The sequence below is a fragment of the Hippoglossus hippoglossus genome, chromosome 21 (assembly GCF_009819705.1).
Source record: "Hippoglossus hippoglossus isolate fHipHip1 chromosome 21, fHipHip1.pri, whole genome shotgun sequence".
Taxonomy (NCBI): Eukaryota; Metazoa; Chordata; class Actinopteri; order Pleuronectiformes; family Pleuronectidae; genus Hippoglossus; species Hippoglossus hippoglossus.
In genome coordinates, this window is record NC_047171.1 from 13,221,867 (window position 1) to 13,242,903 (window position 21,037).

The window sequence follows — 21,037 nt, forward strand, 5'->3', positions numbered from 1 at the left end:
AGGAAGTCCCGCCGTTCTTCATCGAGCTGATTGGTCGCTCGCTCCGCACGCCGCGTCGCGATTGGTCCCCCGACGCGCCAATCATCTTTTGTTGGCCACTTCCTGTTTATTATGCATTGTTAGTTTTTTTACAGTATCGTGGATCGAAGTTGGGCTTTTCGCAGGTTTAACAGTGAATCAGAGCTGTGCAGGGAACAGGTGACTTGTAACCTCTGAAGTGTGTAAAATAAAAAATTTAGAAAAGTTGTCTGAAGACATAGACACAGAGGTGCAGTTACATTATCAGAACACTTGAGACTCATCAGCATTTAAGTCCACAACTTGCTAGTCAAGCTGTTACATAATGACTTTCTCCATGAAATACCATTTATATCACCCCACACCTTTAACATTTACAATAAACCTTGAACCTGTGCCCATTAAGTCATTGGTTTGCAACTCATTACACCACGTACGTTCCTTTTTATTTATTTATCCTTTATTTAACCAGAAATGTCTCACTGAGAGACTGTATCTCTTCTGCCAGGGATTCCTGTGCAGCAAATTCAATTAAAGAAAAGTTGAATTACTTTAATATTCTCTTTTGCATGTATTGCAATATTGACAAAGTATTGCACACACGCAGCCTTGATCAAATATTGCACATATGCAATGATAACATATTGCACACAACTACAAAAGTTCCCAAAGTACATAAGTATGGTGACTCTGAGCGTAACTTAGAAAACATATGTAAATAGACAAAACGAATGGCCAATAGAAAATGTGTTCCAAATACCCAACCAACCAAATACTTGCAACACAACCAAATACTGACGACACAACTCAATACACCGAAACCAAATACTGACAACACAACTCAATACACCGAAACCAAATACTGACAACACAACTCAATAAAACACGACCTAATACTGGCAACATAACTGAATACCACAGCACAAGCAAATAAAGCACAACCTAGTACTCATAACACAACCAAACACTTGCAACACAACCAAATACCAACCACACTACCAAATACTCACATATCTATTCTGTAGATCAGGGTATTGCAATTTTTTTGCCTACAAAGTATACTTTACTCGATCAATGGCACAGTTACATAAAAATCAGACTTCCCGATGTACCTGAATTCTTCCCCGATGCCATTTATCTTTGTCGCCTTGTGTTTTTGAAAACGAACCATGGCTTTGTCATTCTTCTGCATTAGAAAGTGATCTGCAATTGAGTTTTAAGATGTCTTTTGTGACGATTACTTGAACAAAAAACACACAATCAAGACACAATCGGAGTTTGCATTTGAGTGGATTTCTTCCCCTCCATCTGATTGTGCACATTACGACATTGTGAAAGTGCATTGAAATGAGAACCTGCATCCTATTGTACCTGATATGTGGCTGTGATGCTATCAGGACCCCACTTCTGAGTATTATTTGTGGTGTGTCAGTTCCTCACAGTGAGCGACTGCAGTGAGGCTATTTCTCTCAACCTTCAATTCAAACTTGGCCCATTACAGCCAGACTACAAAAGCACTTTCTGTGCACTCAGGAGCTCACAGCAGTGAATGGTGGATATTTCCAATCACTCTGCTGTCAATCCAAGTGTCAGGTAAACACAGGCCAATGGAAGCAGCTTCAGAAAAACCTTGCAGCTGTGTCTGTCTTACTCCAAGAGTCCTTGGAAACATATCAACGATTCTACAAAGACCTCCAAGTTAACGGGAAAAGTCAGAAACCCTAAAAGCAACAACAACAAAACAAACTTGCAGGACACCGTGGCCTACACGAGACACGGAGCTGCGGCACGGTGTTTGTCTTCAGGCCCGTGAGTGTTGTCTCCAGCCACAGCTGCATACAAGGGAAATGAGACTGTATCGACGTTGTGTTGTATTCGCCTCATGAGAGGAATCTGTGAAGTCTGTGAGGGCAATTACCCAGTGGGACTTTGAGTACACAAGGATCCAGTGATAGATAAAACTGTAAACAGCCGGATCCATGACCTCTCCGCATGCACAGGCCGTCTAGCTTTAATTTTCCTTTAGGATTATGGCTGGGAAATGTGATACAGATTATATGCTTTAATAACATCTGCATGAAATAATGGATGAGGAATTACAAGAAAAAGATGTTATTTAATGCAAAAAGCCTCTTCCCAATATCATCTGGGAGTTGTCATTGTTGTGGCAGACAGTGCAGAAATGTGGAGGCTGAGAGGAGTAACAGAGCGAGTCCACAATGGCTCTGAGTGTTTCAGATTAACATATTGACAGTTGTTTTCATGATGGCCGGTCCAAGAGAGAGTGACCCCACAGAGAGAAAGTGCCCTGCTGGAGGCACCTTGTGGGACACTGTAAATGGGACCTGTGAGAGAAAATTGAAACTGGTGCTACATAGAGAAGAAGTGTGTGTGGAATATCAAATGTGTGTAATAGGCGACGCTGAGGCACTCGCGAACAGGAACCACCACACTGTTCTTTGTCCGAGGTACTGAGACTATAACTGCTGTACATAAGGGAGGGTTTCAAAGGCAGTAACATGAAAGTGTCCTCCCTTCTCATTCATTTTGGGTTCCTTTGTTTGTGCACACGAACACACACAAACACATTTCCTCTCTGACTCACATGTATCTATTACATTTGAATTACATTACATTACATTTTTTTGTTTTTACCTGTTGCTGTTGCTCTGTATATATTATTTCATCATATTATACAACATTATATAATGTTTGCCCCTTTAAAAGTTAGCTCTGTCATGTCTCACATGTTATGTTGCATTTCACCAAATGAAAAAATAATGTAAATAGTAATTTTACTGTGGAAGTTCATATTTATTATAGAAACAAAAGAATTCAGAGTAAGAACAAAAAGTAACAAGATAAAATACAATGAGGTAAAAAAAAGGTCATGCAAATCTAATTGTTATAAAATATATGTATTTATATACACACATAAACAACTAGACTACAAAGATACAGTTTCTATGTAACGATGAAATATGTGGCCTGGTGTATAGCAGTGCACAGTGAATGCTGAGCTATATGCGATATATCTTATTTACAGCAAGTATGGTAAAATGAGCCGGTATTGCAGGACTGTTGCTTAGGATTAGTTTTTTTAACATCACATGGCTGATTTACCTGTTTTTCCTGTACTGGCAGGTGTAAAGAAACTTTAAACGTTTACTTCAATGCCTACAGCATGTTTTGCTGCACTGTTGCCTTAAGTTATGAATGAAGTTCTTTTTTTCCAAGAGCTGTTAATGGCGTTTCTTCTTGCAACATTATACTGGCAATTTTTTACCACTGACAGGGAAAGCAGTGAATCAAAGCCTTCAGTATCACCATGAAACTAGAACATAAACAAGAAAGATACGTTGCGTAAACCCTCATATACATGAACATTTGTTACTTTTATCCCGTCCTGATTCTATGTTGATTTCATGTCTCTTCTGTGTACAGTATATAGCACAAATGTCAGGCAGACAAGTCACACAATGGTAATAATTACAGCGTGGCAACACTTGGCTATTGTCATCCAAAATAGAGATCATTTCCACTCTGTAATAATATGATACAAAACATTTATAAGAACCATTGAATTTCCCAACACAGTCCCCTGAGCACAGTTACTGCTCTGAAAAGTGCTCTAATTATTTATATGTTTATTTGTTTTAACTCACACATAACTCTTGTTTTATTCCTAAAAGGCCTTTGGTGTGTGTGTGTGATTTACGGCAGTATGTCCATGGTGTGTTTTAAAGTGAGCTTTCCGCTCTGTGCCCTTCTTGGTTTGATGCCACTGTGGTTTGCCTCGGGGCACAGTGGCACCGCTTGATTGATGGGGCTGACAGAACATTTGAGGCAACAGAGAATCTGTCACATTCCTGGACTTCTTTTATTTCTCAGAGAGGCTTTACCAGTCGGACTGCTTCTACAATCCACCTACATCACATTATAGTCTCTATAAATACCCATTTGTTTGTATTATTAACCACTGGTTACATGTTCACATGTATGTGCTCTGTGAAACCAGGATAGAGAGGAAGCCCAATAATCTTTATCACTCACTCTATGAAGATTTACTGTCGCTTTATGAAAAACAAAATGTGCCACAACTCAGACCACTGGGAGCAGCTCGTCAATCCCCGAGCTTCAAGACTACAGAGCAGATGAATGATATTCTATGCAGGGTTTAGGTTGGCCAACACCACCAACATCCTGAGAAGAATGCAAAAACAGTTTTGTCTCAAGCCCACATTGTGCTCTGCAGAGGATTTGTATGGTTTCACTTAGAAAACAGCCTGTTGTTGTACACAGGATATTGTATGGTAGTAAATCTTGGTCGTAATAACTTCCTTGATTCACTTCGTGGAATTTTTACAAGTGATTATCAGCGGTTAATGCTAAAGCTAAAAAGAAGGCTTAATGTTATTTGATGCACATTTTGTCAATCGTCCTTTGTTCCATCGAACCTCAATAAACACTATGCTATATTTTGCCACTGATCTCAAACCTTAAAGACTATAATCCACCTTATTTCCATGACAAACACTGTTCTCTGTGCTGCTATAGCACAGACTCCATAAAAACATCCCATCCAAAACTTGGATATGCAATGCTATCTCTGTAAAATGACCATTTTTATTCAATCTTTTTTGTTCCCATCAAAAGGCCATTTTGTTCTCTGCAATCTTAATGGTTACGAGATATTCAGCAAAGCACTGCTGATCTTCCGCTCGTTGTTGGGACTCCCATGGAGAACACAATCTTACTTTGGAGAACTGCGGCTGCCGCCATACAATTCCATCAGCATAAAAGCTTCACAAACACTTACACACAAAGTATAGGGGCGAGAAAAACACTACTTCAAGCAACAGGAATCGTTTTCTGCTTGTGCTTGTGGATTGTGTCAACTTCTATTTTCATACTATACAGAATATGATAAAATGTGGACTTTTGGGGTGGAAATATGGTTTGAATTAATATTTCTTTTGTAGGTATGTAATTTCCTCATTGTTGAGGGATGGGAGTAAGACTGTAAACATAACAAAGATGCTATTTTTGTGCATATGTGAAGATTGAGGCTGAGAACTGTAGCGACAGCGAAGGGGAGGACGCACGTATTCATCAATCATAAATTAAATAAAAAGTGTGAATAAAAGGTTACCTCCGTAGCTTTACAAATAATCATTTAAACTGACCAATTCTTTTGGCCAAAAAAACACCTGCATGCTGCATGTGACCTTCTAAAATCAGCATCACTTAACAGATTTAATTATAACTGTCCCCGCTCTGCTACAGTCAGTGTCAGCTGTGTCTTTTAATTCTCTAATCAGTGGTCGGCAGGACCGCTATCGGCGTCCCCATGCAGCTTCCCACTCAATACAGACATCCCAAAACACACACAGACTGGTTTTTGTCAAATGTTTTATTGAGTGTAGACATCTGGGCTACTGTAAAACATGTATTATCTGCAGAAGGGGGAGAGGAGCAGGTGGCATTGTCCCCGCTGTCAGCTGTGTCAGGGCTGGCACCCGTGATGGAGATTAATGAAGTATCTGGAGAGTAATATGCTCCTTCAAATGCTGCTACAATTTGGAGTGGGGGCCAATCCTGATCTTAAATAGCAAAGCTGTCAGAGTTTACTGAACCTGTGCTTTGGCACCCGAGGGGGGATTTGATCCTACAGGACGGGCGGATGAAAAAAGAACTGGCGGTGTGTATCAGCCAAGAAAAGAGAGGTAACAATAAAGTCAGTTATGTAAACAAACAGATTGTTCTTGTGTCACTTTTTCTTTGGTGCATTTGGTGCGTTAAATTTGAAAAAGATGATGTCTCCATCCTCCACGACGTAGTTTCTTCCCTGTTGTCTGTATTTCCCAGATGCCTGTGAGGTAAAAATAAAAACTGAATCAAAAGCCAACAGTCATAAACCAAACAAAGCATTTTTAGGATGGACAGGTTATAGACTGTTACATACTTTAACTAAATATTTATTGGCACCGTAGACAATATAGAGACCATAATAAGAATGTATATTAGAAATAGAAATAGAAAATATTGGCACAAGATTAGTTTCCAATATATTTCATTGCCTTCAATTACTTTACTGCAAGACACTCACACTCACACTCACACTCTCTCTCTCACACACACACACACACACACACACACACACACACACACACACACACACACACACACGGGCCTCCATGTTTTTGTTCCAATGGGGCGCCTGAATTCCCACTGAGTGAATAATCCTCTCCTCTGCCGGTTCCAGTTTCATGTACCCAAGCACAAAATGTTAATATGTCTTTGATTACAGCACTATCAAACTTCTTGAGGAAACCAAACAAGTTCTAACATTTCTTTTGTGTACAGTAAGTGTTTGTTCTCCTTCCTGGCCAACTCAAAAATAATTGACTTGAAGTGCTAATACGGACAGGTTTATGCATTCTGGTTCTGCACAGCGCACAATTAATTAGAAGAATCAATGTCCCTTTAAAGGCTCAGGAGACCATTTAATCCAAGCTCAATACCACCAGAAACACTGGATGGAGAGGGAGACGGGGGGAAGAAAATCAATGGCTATTTGTGATTCCTGAGTGTGTATTAAACCAGACATGTCTAACTGGTTCATTTGCACTTGAAAGCAGCCATCTGGAGCAGCAAGCTTGGCTTAAGCAGATATGATTACTAATAATGTGATATCCTCGTACACTGGCCCTATTCAGACGGCCTATTCCCACAACTGGCATTAAATAGCACAGGCCCTAATGCCACAGTCAGAACTGCTCCGTGTTCTTATGAGGCTCAAAAAGGGATTAGTGAGAGAGCATGCAGTAAGGACCTGACACTCAGATCTCCAGCCCGGATAACAATGGCCGAACCCCAGAGAGACCGGCACGTTTCACCCTCTGTTTGCCGCTTATGAGGGGAGTGGACAATACACTGCTGCTGCATTAAATATTAAATGCGTCTCTAAAAAGAAGAGACTTGAATAGTAAAGAGATTTGAATGTTTTCATAGAGCTCCCCGCAGGTCCCTGTGTGGCACTATAAGATCACATTAGTGGAGTCTGTGAGTGGGCTCATGGAGTTGATGGTGGCGATAGTGGGATTGTAACAGCACGTTACAGCTGCTGCCTACAAATGTCACACATGCATGCAAGGTTAACTTCTACTGTAATTCAGTTGATAACCTCCAGGTTATGTTTTTGTCTCTGTTTGTTTGTCTGTTATTTAGCAGGATTTTGAAAAAAATTTAAAGATGAATTACCACAAAACATAGTGGACGGATGCTGTTTGATTCAGGGATGAACCCATTAAATGAAGGTGCGGCTCCAGATCAAGGAATTCTTTTCCATTTCTTTAACATTGCAAAACGTTTTTTAATTTTTTCCTTTATTTCTCAGAGAATAATTCATGACACCCAGAAACTAAAACCTATTTTCGGGACCTTTTTGTCTCTGACCTGCAGGAGCTTAAAGATGTCTGCTGTCACTTCGAGCCTTCATAAACTTAATACAAATATGAAGGTTGCTTATGGTTTGAAGTAAAAGGTACATTTACCTGGGAGCAAATTAAAACTCTTTTGTACGGTAGCTCTGAAGTGCAGATCACAAAACACAACAACGTGTTGTTTTGTTGTTGTGTTTTCTTACTAACTCTGCCAAGGAGGTTTTTTATTTTTTTACCCCCGTCCCTTTGTGTGTTGGTTGGTTTTTATGTTTGTTTGGCTGAAAGCAAGATTATGCAAAAACTAGTTTCCAGGAAATGTAGCGGAGCGTTGGAGGATGACCAAAGGAAGAACCCATTAAATTCTCAGATCCGGGATAGGGGGCGGATCCAGGAAACATTGTCAGATTTTTCAACATTTTCATTGATCTCTCTGAGAAAAATTCACAGACCATGATGAAAACAAATCTGGCATGTTTAGTGGTCTGATATTTATGAGTGTGTGTCATATGATGCTGATCAAACACAATTTAAATGTGGTTTCATAAGACGGCCGTTGGGTCTTGGCGGAGGTAGGCGCTTTACTAAGGGCCATGAGAATTACATTTAAAAATGTGTCTATACAGAAAATACATTTAAATTATTTAAAAAAAATGTTTAATGTTGTCTAATATGAAAGGCATTCTGTTGTGTTGATTAATAATTCTGTATCACCAATTACTACAGTTTATTGATATGACACCAAATTGATGCTAAAGCTGAAGCAACACTTGTAGAGAAAATCATTTTTGAATCACTGGCAAAGTACCTGCTGCAGCAGACGCCCAGTTATTGTCTGCACAAATTCACCATGAAATCAGTTATTACATTTGACAGCAGTGTGCACATGAACAACCCACATCCCAGTTAAAAGGTCAAAACAAACACTGGCTATCATAAAAAAAATAAGATATGCAAGTCACATTTATGTGCCACGCAGCCATGAAACAGTCCTAATATGAGGAATTTCACACTTTATTTAACTTGCCGCTTTATATCACTGTCACATGCCGGCAGTGGCTTGGGGGATTTGGCAACAGAGAGAGCAGTAAGCTAACAGCGCGCTCTATAGATCTGCTAAATGCCTGGTGAGGGTGAAGAAGTGCTGCCTCTGTGCTACTGAGCCGAGCCACGAGAAAGAGGCACCATCAGCCAGTTAAGACACATTGTGATAAAGATATGCACAGCTGGAGCAGAATGGCAGTGTTTAGAGCCAGAATCAGCTGGCTTGTCAGGAGCCGTGCTGGAGTGTGCTGCAGTAATTTCTTCCCCCGAGTAAAGGTGAGGAGCAGTTTGCAGTCGGAGCAGTGCGGTGACTGTCAGCTCCACTGATCACAGGAGACTTCCCCTCATCTCCTCTGGCACCCTGACTGCTCACCTTGACAGAGTTCTCGCTGCCTTCCTCTTTAAAATCCTGGAATTTCATTACTTCCGCCATAATGAAGCCCCTCTCAAAGTCCGTGTGGATCTTCCCCGCAGCCTGTGGAGCCTTAGTTCCTTTCTGTCACGGGGAAGGAAAAGAGAGGACAAATGAATTGTTTTGGAGAAGATGGATTACAGCATGCGAGCGACACAGTGTTTGATAGGGCGATAGCGTCGTGAGCATCACTCCGGGGTGTTTTCAGTCGGGGGTATTCTTGCCTCAGTCATGATTTCTGGATAGCTTTCCACTCGGCCGTGCCCTGCTAAGGGCGGCCTGGACGCCGATAAGGACCCAGCACTGCTATCAATGCCTTCTGATTCTCATTCCGTGGCAGTATTGATTTCTGTCCAAGCAATCTTGCCTCATTGTGGGTCACTGCTCGGCTCTCTGGTCATGACAGCAAGAAGACCTGGTGTTGCAGTGAGAGGCCAGGGTGGCACAGAGCTGACTGCATCAGGCCTCACTGCTGTGACACTCCGGAGTTTGGTAAAATCCAAACACTTAACTATATTTCACTGTTGAAGATGCGGGGCTATAGTGCTTGAGCATATTTTCTAAATTGACTTGAAATACACAATAAGGGTTGTATCTTCCAAACATGCAATTTTAAAAGCACAAAATAACAATTCACTGGATTTATAAATTGGCTGCACTCTGAATCCTCTTTTGACAGATAAAATGTGCAATTTATATGCACTAAAAACCAAATGACAAATGGCCCAAATAAGTGACGTGGCTGCTGCGTCTCCTCCTGACTCCTGCCCGTCGACCTGCTCGCTCCCTCCCTGCGCTGCAGCTCCGTGCTCAGGAACTGTTGAGCAGTTTTAATTATGTATATAATCAGGTTGGGGTCAACATATTTCATGCCAAAAGAATGATGCGTATTTAATGACTCTAATACATTACCATCTCTTTGCAATCTCAGTGACGGAGTGCTTGTGAGTTTAACTACCATTAATCAGCATCAAGGTTTGTCTATCTGGAGAAAAATAGATTAAGGGAGGTTTTTTTTTTTCATACGGGCGCATTGCAGGAGCTCCACATTGTCCTAGTTAAGAGCTATGCAGAGCAGGTTGATAGATAATGGTCACCTCGAGGCTGCCTAATAAACCATGTTAAAGGACTGGGGAACACGACATTACTGAGTGTAGTTTTTACAATGCAAGATGTATTGGCTTAATATAGTTACTCACTGATGCTTACCTGACTAAATGCCCCTCACACACAATCAAGGCTGCCTGTAATCAGTTATGTCGAGGGGGGACAGGCGGGTTATTGAGGACGTCTTTGAAGTGTTTTCGAGACTTTTTTGGGGGTAAATAGCGAGGACATCAGTCACGCCGAGACGAGTTTCAACCTGGTGATGTCATTCGGCTTAAACGTAACGTGTCCTGAGTAAATAAGAGGGAGTGAGCTCACCTTCCCCTCTGGCCCGAACACAGTCACAAGGCCATAAAAGAAAAAGTCTGTGCCTTAACTTTAACAAGCTGCTTTCAGACTTGCACTGAACTCCGCAGATCCTCCGAATTGTCTCCAGAGGACGTGCATGTGTGAACGCGAATGTCCGAGTGAGAGGCTTCGCAGTTTCTGTGGACTTTCTCCATCTGGCCTCCTAGAATAACGTCCAGAGGAAGTCAGGAGAATCCGATGTGTGAACGCAGCGGGGGATCCCCAGCTGTGTTGTGCATGTGTGAAAGGCAAAAAGGCAAAGCCAATTCTCTGGATTTTACCCAGAGGTCATGTCTGAAAAGGGCCGTACTGTCTACAACTTACCCTTATTTAGTGGTTTGTTATTCTTGTTGTATGATGCAGTCAGTGGCAAAAGAATCAAGACAATTGTTGCAGTTTGCCACACTGCATTTCTGATCAAAATGAGAATTCTTGTCTGAAGCAGCAGCGTGGGGCTTCCTGTTGGCAGGAGGTCTGAGGCTCATACTGTATAACTGAAATGTCTTGTGTTCATATCTGACCAGGGGGTTAGTTGCACACTATTCTCCACTTATTTCTTCTTGGTCAACTATCTTATAGAAGCAACACATCCTGCAACCCAGTGTGGTTATGGTGTGTTTGTACGTATTGCATAATAATATATCAGTCGATGTTGTGAATTCATTTCAGCGTTTCTGTGAGTTAAGAACCATATTATCGTACAAATGGTTCATTAATTCTGTACTCTGTGGAATAATGTGAAATATAGTTTCAGATCATTTTTATGGAGCATTTATTACTAGCTATTGAATGTAGATTGAAATATTAGTTGTATTAATTCTGGTCACACATCATACACATTCTCAGTTTTTCACATTGATTTTGCATATTACGATTTAGCATATTGAGAAAATGCTAATTCACTATTTTAAAGCCGGATGTTTGTTTCTCACTTTGGATGAAAATAACATAAAAAAGATCACTGTTGAAAAAACACCTTATTTCAGTTTTTCTGTTAGTGTTATTACATCTATACCCTTAATGACAGGGACGGGTTGGACAAAATGAAAGATATTCATTGGTACAAATCTCTATACAATTTAACAGCACATTTAACTGCATCCTCCGAAATGGCCATGCATCTGAATAAACACCTCTCTGAAAAGTTTCAACACCAACTGAACATTATAACCTTCATGAAAGAGGCTATATTGCAGGACATCAGATTGCATTGGTTTTAGCTAGGTGTACCTAATAAACTGCTAACTATGCTTATGTCCTCTGAGTAAAGAAGTCATTTGGATTTTAGAGAATTTTACCACAGTATTTGAAATAATGTTCTCAGTTTTCTTTTTTCCTTATCAAAATAAGATACTAAGCATATTTTATAAGACGATTTGGAAAAGTTCTTTGAAATTAGCTGTTTTTATAATTGTGCACCATGCATTGTAAAAGTAATTGAACTATCGAATGAATATATATGATTAAATACACGATACAATGCAAATGTTTCATTTTTTAAAAAACTTTTAAAAAAAGTCAAATGTGCAGTATTAAACCACCTACACTGGTTTATAACATAAAACTCCCGACTGGTCAAATACCTGATTATATCTATCTTCTGTTTGCTCAAGAAAAAAACAACAACAACAACAACACAATGAGAGCATGCAAAGCCAACATCTGTATTGATGTAAGTCCTGCGATCCTGCCGCACAAAGGTCTTGGCGGGCCGCGCTCAGTAAACTGAGACACACAGGGAGGAGGAGCCCCCAGCAAGGCCCACAAACAGTCGAATGAAAAGCGACATCAATTTTGGCACAGACAGCCTCCGTCACACAGATTAGGCAGGCACAATGCACAGGCTCCTTATCTCCAGCGGCAGGAGGAGGGCAGGCAGATCTGCACAGGATGGAAACATTCTCATGGACGTAATGGGCAAAATCAATTGTTGCCCTCCTCAATCAATGTAGCCCCCACTTTCACTGTTCAGCAGCTCACCAGTAATTGAAGTTATCCTTGGCCTGTAATGACTAGCTAAAGCACAGCCATGACAAAGTTGAAAGTGTGTGATATCAGTGAGGGTGCCAGCAGGGTGGAACGTGGGACACAGTGTGTATTCCTTTGTGTGTGTGTGTGTGTGTGTGTGTGTGTGTGTGTGCATGTGGTGCACTCCCCCGCACTCCCATGTATGTTCGCAGCAGCCAGCTGGCTCTTACCCGAACGGTCCACGCACGGACCTCATCTGGTCCGGCAGTGAAGAAGCACTCCAGCTGCAGGGCTGCGTAGCCTGCCTTGATGATCTTGCACAGGGCGCTGGTGGAGACAGAAAATCCAGCTTGAATCAAGGGGTACGAACTGTTTAAGTATTCTTTATTGCCACTGACGCCAAGACAAAGTTCACTTCGGCAGCGAGGCCCCATTCATTCCAATATAAGCTCATTAAGTGAATAAGATGGGTCACTTCGCTTCATGTGAGACATTCAACTCTCCAATGGTTTCTTTGATTAATTACAAGGCTCGTAGACTCATTTAGCATTTTTAAGAATTCAACCCGATGCCTTGTCCTGCGCCGAGAGAGGAAAAAAATTCTGCTGTCACAATTTTTCTCTCCATAGAGGTTTTCACACAGGAACAATAAACCCAAAATGCCCAAGTTATAATTATACCTACAGATGACAGATGACAGTTAAAAACTTAATTCAGAGGAAAACCCTTTGACTGAGTTGTTCGGTAAGAAGAGGGATCCTTTTCTTTATGATGGTAATTACTCTGCCATTTATTATTCTATCAGCACATGCAATTAAAGGAGTGCATGGAGGACACAGCTGATAATAAGTGTGGGGAGACTGAATGCTAATTAACCTCTGCGTCTTGTGCTCTGTGCAGTACTTCTGCCTGTCCTCGTCACCGGCGTCCTGGAGCTGGCTCTCCAGGCCGCCGCTGAAGGGGATGACCAAGGCCCCGGGGTCATGACTGTCCACCCACTCCTTGATTTTCACCAACCTGGGTTTAAAAAAAAAGAAAAACAGCGGCCACAAGAACTAGTTGAAAGACTTGATTAACACGAAAGTATTCGTTATCTGCCCGTGGCATGCATATTCATGAGAGCAGCTGAACATATGAGTGTTTGCAGGAGACTGCACTCCAGAGGAGGCTTTTCCATCCGAGTTTGACTCTTGTTTCCACAGAGGTTTCCAGCTATACGTTTGATTTGACTGTTTGCAAAAAAGCAGATTCACAAATTAAATGTGCCCTCCATGACTTGTAGATGGTAAATTTGCAATATGACATTTTTTTCCCTAAGTATTAAAAATGAAAGTGCTCACTGTGCAAGATGATTATATATATATTGCAAAAATTGTATTACTTAAAGCCATTTCAGTTTTAGATTAAATAACCTCGTTCAACGACTGTTCTAGATATTGCCTGTATCTTAAAAATAAAGAAACAACAAGACAAGGTGCTGCACAAGAATTATGGAAAAGATTAACAATGACTTAATTACTAGTAATATTCTTATGGTGCATCTGTAGATTGTATATAATCAGTCAGTCAATCAAATTTAATTTCTGTATCCCATATTCACAAATCACAATTTGCCTCATACACAGTTTAACAATAACAAAAAAAGATTCCACATTTGATTCTCTTGTTTTGTTGTATTAATTTCTATTAGTATTTTATGTGGAGTTCCTCCTCTGTTTATTTTTGATTTAATGAATTGAATTGGACGGAGGGCAGACACAGTCTCTAGGGGTTTTGGATGTGTGACTGATCTAAAGGGAGCACAGGAACGTGTGTAGGACTACAACTCCGCCTCCTGAAGACTGAATTATTGAATAAAATCAATTAACTGGAAGACAATACTTTGTTTTTTGGAATATATTTTTGGGTTTTAACTGCCTGGAAAGTAAATGTCCACTGTAAGCTGTGAGAGAATGATATAAAAAATACAAATCTTCCATCTGGAATATTACGTAGGGATATAACGTAGCGCTGAATTGAAGTATTTCAGTAAAAGTGCATCTGAATTGTATTTAAGTACTTAGTTGCTTCCCACCACAGTTTACAGCACTAACAGAAATCTTGCTATCTTGCCAAATTTTTCTATAAAAGAAAAAAGAAAGTTGTTCACCTAATGAGAGTCTTACTGAACATTAACCATAAAGCCGCCAGGAGGAAGCTAACCCTTATTACTTATAAACGTCCTTCTCTCAACTGCCTGTGTTTTTCTGTTTTCTGTTGTCTTGCAGTCCAGCAGGACACCTGACATTGCAGGACAAAGATATCCTTACACTTAATGGTAACTTGCAGTCAGAACAATATAAAGGGGGTTAGGGCAATTATGAGATTAGCCCCACAAGCTCTCGGGCTGGGATTGGACAGGTTTTAAAGAACAGCTTCACACAAATCCATTTTCACACGCCGGCCCTGACAGAGCTCCTGGGCTGGATTGATTCGAAAGGGGTCCCCGTCATTATCTGTAATCCTAGTTTCCTGTTTAAAGCCCATAACAATCAAAGACTGGGAGGGACCCGACCACCTCTGTACCACATCTATTCCAATAACAATGTCACCGCTTTATCATCTACAGCACCATATCACTGCAGCTACCTAATGATTATCAATATACAATATATGACAGAGGACCGGCTGCAGGAAGATCACAGTTTTGCTTTGATTGGTTGTTTTTCCCAACAAGCCACAGGGTAAATTTCAAAAGCCTCATATGCCAGTTGGTCTGTCTGTTCAGATGCACATCTATTAAGAGCCGTAACCTAATATTTCCCTCTCTGCTCACACTACACTGTAGACACAGAGCTTGTGTGCGACTGCCGCTGAGATAAGGTGGCAGCCGATGTCTCACCAACAAAGGACAGGAAAATAAAACACATTTAGTCGAATCCAAAACCCCGAAAACACAGGAGATGGCAGGCGCTCCGAGAGGGGAAAAAATCCAATCTGAGATAATAACAGCTGTAGTTTGTCACTTTTAGCAGCACAGCTGTCTATTTGGTGGCACGTTATTTGCATTCCTCAGGTATTGCGTTCTCTACAGGCGGCTGAATAATGATTCACAAATCACTCTCTCCACACCAGTCAAGGGCTGTGATCCTTTGAATAGACCATTGTACCTGAGACTGTAATTGGTGAAGACTTGACAGAGCCGAGCCAAGCTAGCCAAGTAACAAAGAGGCTCTTGGTGGAAGGCTGAGGGATGATTTTAATAATGTGGAGCCGAGACGGAGAACGTGAGCTGCAAATGAGCATGGGGGGGTTCTCCGGGTCCTCGCACTGAGTGACACGGGACCAGACAAACACCTTGCACCAGGAACATGAAACTCCCCCTTCTCCCAACTCCAGAAACAAAGCACTGTCAATTAAGAGCTGTGATGCTCCGTCAACATGACTCCCAAAACCAGTCCTGTCAACTTCAGGGCCGCCGCGCTGCAACTTGCATTTATGTCCTCACCAATTATTTGTGTGGACTTTGTTGTAAATTGGGGAAAATGTTTATGTAAAACACGCCGCTGATGTTTCTATCTTGTTCGTATCTTTCTGTCATGCATGCAATTCTACAGCGTTCATGTGAATCTGTATTTCAGAGAAAATTTGATCAAGGCCTGTTTACAACTGTGCACATGTAATGTTTCTCTTCTCTTCTGCTTATTAGCAACATGTTTCAAGAGAAAACAGATATCAATCTACAGGCATTTGAGAAATTCTATAGTGAAGACATGAAAATGTTTTGAAAGTCTAAGCTGCACAGAAAAGTGACTGTGTGTGTGTATGTATGTGTGCGTGTGTGTGTCTGTGCGTGCGTGCGTGCGTGCGTGAACGTGCGTGCGTGCTTGCATGTGTCCGCGTCTTGTCAGTCTCCCATTATGTCCCAGCATTAAGTGCACATCTCTCACTGCTCGGTTAATAGAAAGATTCAGCACTTTCTGCTCTTGATATCCCTCTCTGAACAAATGATGCCTGAAATTTTTATTCTTTTTATAATGGAATTCCAATGGCCTTTGCTGCAAATCAACTGGAAATTTTTGCATATCAAGTGGGGAAAATTAAATGTTAACCACGTTTTAATGTGATTAAGGGTGACAGGGACATTATTTCTGCTAATCATTCACCGGCTTGAAGGCTCAAACAAGTCTCAAGGAGCGAGCTGTGTTTGTGCTTTCGCCTGCTGCTCTCAATACAAAGCAAGGGAAATCAAACTTTTGCATGTATAAAATTATTATTTTATTATTCAGCATAATATTTTTGCATGTGTGTTTATATCACATGAATTAACAGCTGTCATCTTAATTTTTCTAATCTTAAGATTTGATGCCTGCTGTATTTACAATGCCTCCAATTTAAAGCAAAACGTATTGTGAAAAGACAAAATTAAAAAAACAAAAACCACTGCAGCTTCCACAACAGATTGGCTCTGAATGGAGGTGTCCCACAGGGGCCCACCCTCCGGAGCTATAGTCTATCTGTCTTTTTTGTGTGGGAATCCGGGGGGGGGATAATTCCTGTGTTTCACATGCCTGAGGCTTCCCTGGGCTTTGTCAGTGCTTTGATCTGCTTAAATGGCTCAGGAGGGGGAAAACAATGGGAGCATCCGAAGTACAGGGGCAGCTACCTGAGACAATGACCTGGGCCTGCGTCTGACACACATTCATACAGGTTGGCCTTTATTATGAGTGCTTAGCCCGGTTAAGCCTGTGAAAGGTGGTGCCATCACCTCCAGTTTGTGTTCCTTTCAGATGCAATTGAACGCCGAAGAATAATCCTCTACCTACATCCCCTGAAAAACCAACAGGTCAGGGAGCCGACACCTGAACCCGAATCACGAATCGTGGCCGCTGCCGCCTTGCATGCCTGGCACAGACTCATCGAGTAATAAACCCGTGGGTCCCCTCTGTGTTGCTGGTGCCAGGTTGCAGGGACGAGCATGCTTGGGGGGTGAGGATGCTGTGGCACGCAGAGCGCACACTAACCCCCTCCTCTTTCCTTCCTCCGTGAAGGGAGACAGAAATGAGAGGTATGAGCTCATGGTGTCTTTTGAGGCTGGGAAGTCAGGGGCTCTGTGGGAAGCTTTTCATCCTCCCAGTGGTGAGCTCCTGAGCGACAAGAGTGCAGACGTTCTATGCTCCCTGTGGCCGTGGCCGCGTGGAATGGCATTACACATCGGTGTCTGAGAGAAGAAAGAGGAGATCTGACGCACACACAAACAGACGCACACAAAATCGCCAATATTGTCAACTTCTTTCCGCCTTCAAAGCAATCAGCAGCTGAAGGAAACACGGTGCAGGCACAATGGGAGCAGCTTTAATTAAGAGCATCATCTCACATCACACCTCAGATAAACCTCGAGGATGTGCTGGTAACAAGCTTGTTTTTTTGTTTTTTTTAAAAAGACGAATATTGCGTCTTTAAACGTTTGCACATGATGGATAAAACCCTAACAAACACACCATTCCATTTTTGGTGTGTGTTTTTACGAGAGCACATTATCATAGCTGTGACTTTGTTTAAGTGAGGGTGGTGGTGGTGGGGGGAAAAAAAGAGGCAAACATCAGAAATTCAAACAGTAACCCAGACAAGTACATTCTACATCACCCAAAATAATTCTCTATATGGGGTATCCACTGTCATTTACAGCAGTTGACTGGGCGAGAGAAAATAAGGGGGCTGGGGTAGAGTGGGGGGAGTCATCAAGATGTGACAATTGTGACAAGAGCAGGCAAAGTGTAGCGCCGGAGAATGCCACACGGATTTCTCCGTCTCTTCTTTTTTTTCCAGGATGACAGCTTAATGTCTACCACATGCAATATTTATTCTCATCGTGTGTCAGACTGTCTAGCTGTCCCAGGGAGTACAAAGAATGCCACTTATTAGAATAAAAGTAGAAGGAAGGTAATCAAGGACATATGTAACATCAGCCAATCATGCCCCCCTCCATCGCCTTTTTCCCGTCCTCCCCCCATTCACAACAGTTCAACAATAATCCTGATAATAAGCATTCAGGAGCTGTATGTGGCAACACTAAATTCATTTATTTGTCTCATTAGAGCTGCCAAGGCTGCAGGCTACTCACTGTGGCATGCATGTGTGTTCGGTCTTAACCTTATCGCAAAGATAATAAAAAGCACAGCTCGACAATCAAAATGTGTCATTAGAAGGACTTGAAACTCGCATGTCTTTTTATGTCTGCGATGCCGGGGCTACAGGCTTTACGGGGGGAAACAATTCCCACGGCGCCCCTCGGAAGAAAGCGAGCATGTTGTGCTGCCACAGAGGTGTCTACATACATTATGGACTGCAGGAGACTCACTCAGAAATAGCAACCTTGGGCTCGGACCCGATAAACGAGGGAGAAGTGAGAGTCTGTCTTGGATTTTTGAGGAGCAAAATGATTTCTCGCAGGGTCAATAAAGAAAAAAACAAGGGATGGAAAAAGTCCCTGGATTTAGGGTCATTAGTCTCATTATAGTTACACCAGCAGCGCTGCGTCTTGACAACAAAGACAACAGGGTGACGTGTGACATGTCAACAAAGTCCTTTCATTATCTGGACTCGGGACAGTCAATAACCAGGCTAACTGGACCGACAGGACTTTTATTAGCGCCATCTGTTCCAGTTTTACACCACAACCTCTCCTGTTGTTTTCTCTCATCGAGAACTATAGCTGAAGGCATCCATTAGGAACGACTGTGGCCGGTATGGGTACACATCTTAGCATGGGAAAGTGTTTCTCATGGATTTCACACTGCACAAGGAGAGAGTGGACGAGGCTGTGCACGAAAAACAAAACACACACAAAAAAGTGATCGTACATTTCCCACAGCACTTTGAAAAGTGAACTCCCTCGATGGTAGTTCCTAAAATCTTAGATGGAGCCAGTGGTTTTGCACTCAATAAAGTTTCAGTTTAGTGTTTATGGGACTTATGGTTTGGAGTAGCTGGAGTGGGCTGCAGTGACTGCTTTCATGGAGTGGCTTTCAGTGAGTCATAGTAAACCCCTCCACCACCACCAGCAGCCCCTCCACCTCAGTTGTTTTCCCCCTCCGTCTCAAAGTGCTGATGGGTACGACTCAAAGAAGGCTGTTTGTCAAAATGATCAGACAACAACAACGGGGCATGCTTAACTTATTACTGGGGTTCTTCAAAACAAAAACATGAATTTAACAAAATACGTGTCAACACCAAAGCGGTGCAGATGAAGGATCTGTTTCTCCACATGTTCTGTGTAAGTAGGTCTGAAGCTCTGCAGACAGGAGGGTCCGCAAGTGTCACAGTGAAAAATCATGCCAGGGCTTCCTCTAATTTAATTGTCAAAGCTCCTCCTACAGGCCAACTGAAGTATCAGACTCAGAACGAGACATTTCCCTGCTGTTCTCCTCCCTGAGTGACCGTGGCTGGATTTCCTTTTACAAACATGTCACCTCCCGCCCCCACCCGAGACATTACTCTTTAAAAAACAAAAGGTATTACAAATAATTTCCTACAACTGCTGAGTTATTCAAGCTGAAGTAAACTGTGTTCATTGGTTTTCAGGCATAGATTGATACAGATTTACTCTGCTAGTGAGTATTTATGGCAGCAAGACAATGTATATGAGACTGACTCAGTATAACATACAGTGTTAGTTCATACAGTTCACTGCATTATAGAACAATTCTGTGAGTGGATCTATAGCTGACTAATGTGTTATATATTGAAGCTCTGTGGCACTGAGTAATAGAATAAACTACGTCAGGCTCATTGTTCACAAACAACATTATCGGATCAATTCATTGGGGATTTTTATCTTTTTACAGATTTGTTGACAATAGGACAAAATATAGAATATTTCTAGCCCTCTCCTTTTACCATTTGACAAATGAATTTCCTCAGTTTGAAGAAATCAGACAATGACTCATCCAACACAGGTAAGTGTCGTTATTACATGCTGTCCATAAACAAGGTGTCATTTCAACTTTATAGTCATGGACATATTCTATGTATTTTATTTTTCATTTTTTATCTTATTCTTTTTTTATACTTTCACATGATCTCTTGTCAACCTCCTCCTGACAATCTGCTGCTGTAATGAGTCATGATGAGTTTATAAGAATGTTTTTTGCAGTACAGTATTAATACATCACAAAGTTGACTTGAAAATCAACTTTACTATTTGACTATTTTACTTGTGTATTTACCTGAATTATACCAAAACAAAAATACCTTATCTCACATAGGCTGAGAGGCAACTAATACATATATATATATATATATATATTATAGAGACAAAATAATAAATAAGTTTGAATGAAAGTAATATAGCTGTACTTATATTAATACATTCTTATATATAGAAGCTTCAAGCAAAGATACCCTGCAGTTCTTACACTCACCAGGAGAACGCACACCGCAGAGGCACTCACAGACAGGTCACGCTTGCTAGTTTCCTTAAAGGTCAACACATCTACTTAAGAGGCACCAATTTACTTTAATAGACATTGTCCAAAAGAAGAGAAAAATATCAGGAAAAGAAATGACAAGAAAGAAAAACATCACTGCATATCTGGAGGATTCTCAGCTGTGTTTCTTGCCTTTACAAATTGTGACGGCTCCTCATTCTCTTAAATAAATATTTGATATCAAAATAAAGAGTGATAATGATGATGGGGGCAACATGCTTAATAAGCAA

General features: G+C 41.4%; 1 protein-coding gene across 1 annotated transcript in view; it reads right to left on the minus strand.

Moving 5' to 3' along the window:
• Positions 1–5,413: 5,413 nt before the first annotated feature.
• LOC117754893 (obg-like ATPase 1) overlaps positions 5,414–21,037 on the minus strand; it is a 41,331-nt gene continuing 25,707 nt past the window's right edge. Inside the window, exons 8-11 of the mRNA XM_034574236.1 lie at positions 13,216–13,356; positions 12,570–12,666; positions 8,878–9,000; positions 5,414–5,890 (exon numbers count right to left, since the gene is read on the minus strand). Of these exons, the coding sequence (XP_034430127.1) occupies positions 5,789–5,890; positions 8,878–9,000; positions 12,570–12,666; positions 13,216–13,356 (463 nt within the window). The 3' untranslated portion in view covers positions 5,414–5,788. The remainder of the gene's footprint in view (positions 5,891–8,877; positions 9,001–12,569; positions 12,667–13,215; positions 13,357–21,037) is intronic.